Source organism: Conger conger, chromosome 10 (assembly GCF_963514075.1).
Source record: "Conger conger chromosome 10, fConCon1.1, whole genome shotgun sequence".
Taxonomy (NCBI): domain Eukaryota; kingdom Metazoa; phylum Chordata; class Actinopteri; order Anguilliformes; family Congridae; genus Conger; species Conger conger.
The window spans coordinates 39,225,214-39,232,686 of NC_083769.1; the positions used below are offsets into that span (position 1 = coordinate 39,225,214).

At 40.3% G+C, this 7,473-nt stretch overlaps 1 protein-coding gene across 2 annotated transcripts; it reads left to right on the forward strand.

Annotated features, from left to right (window-relative positions):
- Positions 1 to 2,646: 2,646 nt before the first annotated feature.
- Positions 2,647 to 7,178, forward strand: tmem82 (transmembrane protein 82). Of its 2 annotated transcripts, XM_061258416.1 has the most exons (6): positions 2,647 to 2,971; positions 3,167 to 3,239; positions 3,748 to 3,934; positions 4,372 to 4,789; positions 5,293 to 5,477; positions 5,659 to 7,178. In XM_061258416.1, exons 1-6 carry the CDS (start codon positions 2,887 to 2,889, stop codon positions 5,698 to 5,700), a joined length of 990 nt encoding a protein of 329 aa, XP_061114400.1. In that variant the 5' UTR covers positions 2,647 to 2,886; the 3' UTR covers positions 5,701 to 7,178. The 2 variants fall into 2 exon arrangements, with proteins under 2 accessions (XP_061114400.1, XP_061114401.1); XM_061258417.1 differs by lacking the exon at positions 3,167 to 3,239.
- Positions 7,179 to 7,473: the final 295 nt, after the last annotated feature.

Here is a 7,473-nt window from a genome sequence, read left to right on the forward strand (position 1 = left end):
TGTGCTGAAGATTGAATCTGTGAACCTTGAATTGGCTAGTTGCTCCAGTCAGAACCCCCATGTGTGAAGATGCTTTTAAAACCACTATTTGGTATTCTAATGGTGACTTCTGACAAAAATGTTCTCAGCATTGGTTAACGTGGAATAACTGACATGTTCACTTAAAACTTTATTTTATATTGTCTTGCCAGTTGTATTTACAATGCAAGCGTTGCCCCCGGTAACCCTCCTCTCTTCCTTTTCTCTCTGTAGTGGAACGGACATGCTCCCATATCTTGTTGAGAGGAAAACATTCACAGTTCATAAATCAGATTCTGGGAGAGACACCCGTCCGGTTTGCGATTTTCTCTGGCAGGAAGGAGCAACACTGCTGTTGTGGATGCTGAAGCTGCAGACCAATGAACCTTCATCTCTGAGGCTGAAATGTTTTTGTGCTCTTACGGTTTGTTAGGGCTAATTCAGTAATTAAGGCCAGAAGATGGAATGAAAACCGTGAACGGAAAGGCATGGAAATAATGGGAATAAATAGTTCTGTTGGAAAAAAGCACATCTCATACAGGCTATTTGAATAGTAAACAAGTTCAGTTGTTTATTGTAGAATATATTATACAGAGCTATATAATTAAGAAGTGGTAGCCAAAATCTACAAAATAAAACTAAAAAGAATTACATAGCTCTGACTTTTTAACATTAAATATAATTTTAACATAAGAACTGTTAAATCACACTGACTTTCTAAAATATAATTTTAACAGCATATCTATGAACAGGCTCAGACAAAACACAAATGCTGGCATTTTACATCAGGAAAAAAACAAAACATATACGGCCGCCACTATCGTTACGGACATCACTATCTTGAATCGTCAAGAAGTGAATTCCGATATATCGCTGTATCGATATTCTGATTTGACTCCACTTGTATTCTGAGCATATACTGTATAGCTTTCAGTGTGTGAAATGGTCGTTGGCTACCAAGTAAGGATGTCAAATGACAGACTCTGGCTACCCTTGCACGTACCATGAATTGGTGATTTAGAGTTTGGGCATAAGGGGAGAAAATAGTATGAGTGCATTTGTAAAAAAAGGACGAAGGAAAACAAGGTTATACCAGTGATACACCATTAAAATGAAATATAGCGGCATGTAACAGCAATAAAAGGGCCAAAACTTAAGGGTTCAACAAGAACAGTGTCACAGAACTGCCTCCAAAGCCATTTCAGACATATGTTTACAATAAAATGAAAAGTTTTATAGTTTCATGCCAAAATGGCTGACAAACGCACAGGCTCTGGTTGCACTTGAACCATGGCCCAAAGCAAAGGTCAGTGACTTAATGGATGACACGAATGGGCACTTTGTTTCAAAGAAATTAGAGGTATCGGGTTGAGGAATGGGCAGAATAACAGCTGAACATATTTAAAATATTATTTTCTTCAGCTCAACAAGAATCTTGCTTGAATTCATAAAAACTATACCTCATTACATAAACAGTTTGAAAACTATTGAATACAAATTGCTATACCAGTTATTTAAAACCATTTAATTATTTCTATAGTATCTGTAATATATGGGACAGCTATAGGTTGAATTTTAGCATACAGCATCTTAATTATCCAGAATTCAAAAGCTTTTTCAGTCTTCATTTGGAATCCTCAACATGTATTACTTGCACTCACTGAAGCCAGCGTATATTTAATATATTTAATAATGAAAACAACACTATTATACATTTAATAACTGGGCTAATTCATGATTATACTAGATTATGTGTGTTTTACAAAAGTCTGGAATTAGGCTTTTTAGGTTCTACTGTGGACCTATTTTACTTTCAAGTCCTCGAGAGCTTTGTAAATTAAATTAATTATCTGTAAATTATCTGCGGATAGCCAAATGTGGAAGCGGATATCACATGTTCACAAACCGATCTTTGCATTCCTCCCATCCACGATAAAATCAATTTGATGACCAGATTATCGGGCAAAGGCACTTGAATACGAATGACTTGCAGTAGGACAAAGGTTATCCAGATTGTTTTGAAAATCTATTTCGTTGAAAACGTCGGTTGTGACATTTGCCACCACGGGACGGCGCTGTTTGCTCATTTATATAACCCGGAGCGTGTTGTTCTTGCATTCATTCTACCAAACTTTAGATAAGCGAGAATTAAGTGCTTAACGATATTGAAATCAACAAAGGTATCCGTGATGATGTGGAAACATTTAGTAATACGCAGTTAGTTGCATCTTTGTATGCTCTATTTCTGTTTTACCTCCCAACCAGTGATATAACCATTCAACCAAGTAGGTTACACACTTACAAAAATGAAGTTTATAAAAGTATTCTATGTCTTAAGTAGGCCTTTGCTGAACTAAATCCCAGGTAGTGAAGAGTGCACTTCCCGAAGTAAACCACGTTTTAAAATGCTACCAATTTATGACAGTAGTTTCAGGAAATGCTTTGCATATACTTACATTTTAGTTTTATAAGGTCGCGTTACAAAATAATAAAATTGATGGATTTAAGTATACTTTCATAAATAAAGTAACTTGTATGGACTACTTTTTCGTGTGTAGCCATAGTTAGACGTCTGCGCAGCATAACCTGACAATGACCTTTGAACAGGGACGGTACACAATACTCAGTGAGAAAGAATGAAGAATTTTGTAGGCTGCTCGAAGTCCGAACAGCAAAGCTAGCTATAAAAAATCGTTTCACTTTCATATAATGTATTCATTGATTGAGTAATTCGCATTCCTGGTGGAGCTTTAAAAATGTGACTTCTGGTACGGCATTTTGAATGAATAATTACTTACTGAAGAAAACAGTAATAGGCTTTTGCCGTAAAAAAAAACCTAAACTGATTTTGATTCGTACGCTGGCAACATGGTATCCTTCATTGGCTCGTGGCTGTCATGGATACTGGACTGCCTCACGTTAGAGACTACACCCCTGAACAGTTTCCTACAAGGTGAGTTGTAGCTCCTCTTATTAGCTATAATATATACGTTTACTGTTATTGTTCCTGTTATATAAAACGGCATTGGAGCGTTTGTTTTCATTTGAACGAGGAACAGGAACAGGAACCACTTGTTCCTGATTTAACACTTAAAATGAACTACTCATTAAACACTAATGGTGATTGTTGTGTTTGTGTGATGCACAGGGCTGGTGGGTGCTTGTGGGATATCTGTGCTGTGTAATCTGATGAGAGTTCATCTGTTCATCAAAGATATTAGGTGAGATAGAGGGCACACTGACAGAAAACAAATTGCTTGTTCACTTTGATCAATGCATATACTCATGTTGTTGATATGATCTGGACAGGCTGGTAGTGGACATATGATTGCAATGATCTGAAATATGAGGATTAGTAGGGCTATATCAGCACAAAACCTGCTTTAAAATCGACAAACAGGGCAGGGTGTGTGCATGTGCACATGTTCTGGTGTGGCTGTAACTGCAAACTGGCGTGTGTTGGTGTTTGTGTGGCCTCTTTATAAGCAGTTTTTACTCGGGACCAATGCCAGAGGAAATATAATCAGCGATCATGAGCCACTAATGAAAACCTGACCGTTCTCTGTTAGAAAAATATCTAATGTTACAGGAATTGTAAGACTAAAGATATTTTTCTGGAGAAGGGTCTGCTTTCAGGTTCCTAACAGTACAGATCTATTTTGATTATTATTATAGATTAACAAAGCAACTGTATGAACTGGTTTCTTGTTTCTGGCAATCTCTTGGTAGCAAAGGCAGTGAACCAAATAGCAAGGACAGGTCATTGCACACGAGTGGCTCCAAGGGCGGACTCGGTTCATGGCTCCAGTTCTGGATCCTGACTCTGATCTTATCTCTGGTCGGCTCTCGAGTTGCCTCCCTGGTAGTTCTGGAGTTCTGCCTAAGAGCAGTGTCGACCCGTGTTACTGCCGGACCGGTAAGCCTCAGTCATAAAGATTGTACTGACACATAATTGCATATTTGCACACATCAACAGGCTAATACAGTGGCACTGTAATTAGCAGCTGTCTTGCTGAGAGAGACACATTGCGTCTCACTGGGCATATCACTGTCCCACTCTCAGCTCTTATTTTTCCCAGTGCTCTCCTTTCTGTAGTTTATAACACTTGATTTTTAAATGGCAGTGCTCTCCCTTCTGTAGTTTATAATGCTCTATTTTTAAATGGCAGTGCTCTCCTTTCTGTGGTTTATAATGCTCAATTTTTAAATGGCAGTGCTCTCCTTTCTGTAGTTTATAATGCTCGATTTTTAAATGGCAGTGCTCTGCTTTCTGTAGTTTATAATGCTTGATTTTTAAATGGCAGCACTCAGCTGCTCTCACCTTTTCTCTTTCCCCCGCCTCTCTAAACCCAGGAGTCCCAGTCCAGTTCTACCCGGCAGTTCATGGTGCAATGCCAGTTCTCGCTGGGCTGTGCTTTGAGCTGCAGTCTCCACTTTCTCCACGAGGGGGCGCCACAGCGCCTGCTCAGCCTTCTCCTGGCAGCAGGGTTGAGCTGGCTGCTGGCCAGCCGGAGTGCGCGTCTTTGGAGCCACGTGAAGGCGCTGTACCCGCTACACAGCTCCCAGCGCTACTGTGGGGTGTGCATCACCCTCCTGACCTCAGGCCGCTCCCTCCTGCCTGCGCTAACCCGCGCTCTGGTGCTGACCTTCACTGTGGCGGCTGTCACTGCTGTGTTCACCATCAACCACCACTTCCTGTCAGCCACTGAGGCCCTCAGGTTCTGGACACCGCTGACTATCTGCTACACGCTGCTGGTGGTGTACATGCAGGGTGAGTGAGGGGAGGCAGTAGGCCAAAGGACACCATGTACGGGGAAACGGTGTGGGTATAGGGGTGGGCTCTGGGCCTGCAGCAGGGTTGGGTACTGAAACCCGGTACCACTATAGCACTGGTTCCCATATGGCTAGTACCTACCGGACTGAATCGCAACAGTTTTCAGTGTCTCATTTCGGGGCCACACACCTTCACCTTCACCAACGCCAAAGCGAAATGGTAGAAGTAGAAAATATAATTTCAAAATGCGCCTTTTCAATAAAATTAATTAATGTCATTGTTTGCTCTTTATTTTAAATAAAGGTTTGGTTCAGGCACCATTTAGTCACCGGTACGATTTAAAAAGTATTGCTTTTGCAACGGTATCAGCAAAATGTAAACGATACCCATCCCTAGGCTGTGTAAGGGATAGTGATGGGCCTGTGGTGGGATAGGAGCCTCACTCTTTGCCTCAGGAAAAGAGGTGATGAATGAAGGACTGCTGTGTGCTCCTCCTCCAGACGAGCAGAGCCGGCACCCGGGGGCGCAGGCGGTGCTGCAGACGGTGATGGTGCGGCTCGGTGGGCTGATGGTGCTGATGCTCACCGTGGGCCGCTGGGGCGACGTGCTCCACATTCTCGTGTGCTTTCTGGGCGAAGCCGGCTGTCTGATTCCCACACAGGACCTGCTGGATGCCGCGCTGCGTGTGAGCTTATTCGCCATGCACCCTGTCCATCCTTGAGCTGTGTGATTGAATCGCAGAAGGATCTGACTCCTAACCATTGTCTGTTGGATTGTAGTGTTGTTTTTTCTGCACTGTTTTACGATTTCTAAATTATGCTGTACAGATATTGATATACCACCACCATGCCTGTTTTTCCATGTAGGATGTGAGTGAAGAAATTCCCAGAATTCCCAAGGGAAGTTGACCGAGAGCCAGAGAAGGCACAGAGCGACAGTCCCTACATCTGACTCCTGAAAGAAAACGCCTCATCTAAACATCTAATACTAAGCCTCTCTCTCCTGGATGATTATCTGCATTTAAAATACACCTCAGTGAGGTGTGCAGCATTGTTAACTTGTGATTACTACAAGAAATGGGCATAAGAAATAAATACAGGAGGAACTTGGGCAAAATCCTCATTTGGGTCCCCCTTTAAAAGGATTGGTGTGCCATTTAAAAAAAAAGCATTTCTCATTAATTGGTAATATATTGATTTCATTGTTCACAATATAAGATTTTTATTTATATCAGATAAATGTTTTGATATTCATTATTATTCCATGATTCTGATAATGAAATATTATTTCAGTATTTTTATGGTCCACGTCACTGGGGATGCACAATAGCAGTGCTGTCGTTGGGTATATGCTATTTAAAAGATCGAGTAAGGTAATAAAAGAAAGGCAAGGTATGGAAGCAAGGGAATAAGCAGTGTAAACTATGAAAAATGAAAAGATAAAATGAAAGAGAAGGAATGAAAGAGGGTGGTGATAATAAGAAACAGGTGAATAGATCACAGGCTGCTGGTGCTAAACACTTTTTCTTCATGAAATCTGACCTCAATAAATTACAATACCCTCTGCCATCATTCACCCCTTCATAAAAAAAGATAAAAGAAGCTTGTATAAATTAACAACACAGTTAATGAGCTGGATTACATGGTAATACAATTCTTAACATTTAGAGATAATTTTAATAGAGAGATTTAGAGAAAAACAAATTTTAGTGAACATGCTGGTTCACTATAGTATAAGAATTAGGTGACATCCAAGGCAATGAGCTCCCAGAAGAAACAAAATAAAGGGTTGTCTGCCTTCAAAAATATACCACTTTCCATAATTTTTCAGTGGTTTTAAACATTAAGACAACTGAAAGGGAGGTACAAGTACATCTTGTCCACATGCAAATGAGGCAGATGGTTTGGTAGCAAAGAAAAATTAAAGGACCACATGTAGAGATCGACAAAGATTGGTTGCAGCTCGGTTACATGGTGGGCACACAAAATCTTGAAATCTACCATTAGAAATGCATGTTTTGGTCACATGAGATGAAAAATGAGCTTTTTTGGCCATGCAGAAAAGTGGTAAGCTTGGCAATCAAAGGGGGATGACTGTTGAAATATGATTTCATGATGGTTATTTCTTCTGATGTACTGGTCCTGGACATTTTAGCCAAAAAATTGGTTCTGCCTACCAGGAAGCTCAAACTTGCCTGCAAATGGATCTTTTCACAACACATTGACACTAAGCATACCCCCAAATCAACCCAGAAGTGGTGAACCGACCACTAAATGTCTGTTCTACAAGGGCTACCTCAGTCTCCAAAAATGTGTGGATTGAAGTGGGGAGTCCAGAAGGGCAGACCGAAGAATCGCAAATGATTCGGATTCGGAGGAATGGTGAAAGACCCTACAATATTTTCTCATAATAAAACACTATAAGACAGTTCCATTATCCTTGTCAAAGGGGATTTATTTGGGTAAAAGTAATTTTGTCCCAATTATTAAAAAAAAAAAATTCTCTTTTCCACATTGAGTATTACAATGTAGTTCAGTACGCATTTTATCTTCTTTTTTTTCGTCTTTTTGTCTTTATTAAGGGTATGAACCATTTCGGAGGACATTGTGCATAATTTCTTTTCTAATTCAGTTTATAGATTATAGCCCTGCATAATAAACATATTTTACAGTTAATCCCAT

What these genes read in the sequence shown, in the direction of transcription:
- tmem82 (XM_061258416.1), top strand. Translation starts at nt 2,887, where the DNA reads ATGGTATCCTTCATTGGCTCGTGGCTGTCATGGATACTGGACTGCCTC. An exon ending in GCTGGTGGTGTACATGCAGG is followed by an intron (nt 4,790 to 5,292) that starts GTGAGTGAGGGG and finishes CTCCTCCTCCAG; the next exon opens with ACGAGCAGAGCCGGCACCCG. An exon ending in TGCTGGATGCCGCGCTGCGT is followed by an intron (nt 5,478 to 5,658) that starts GTGAGCTTATTC and finishes TTTTCCATGTAG; the next exon opens with GATGTGAGTGAAGAAATTCC.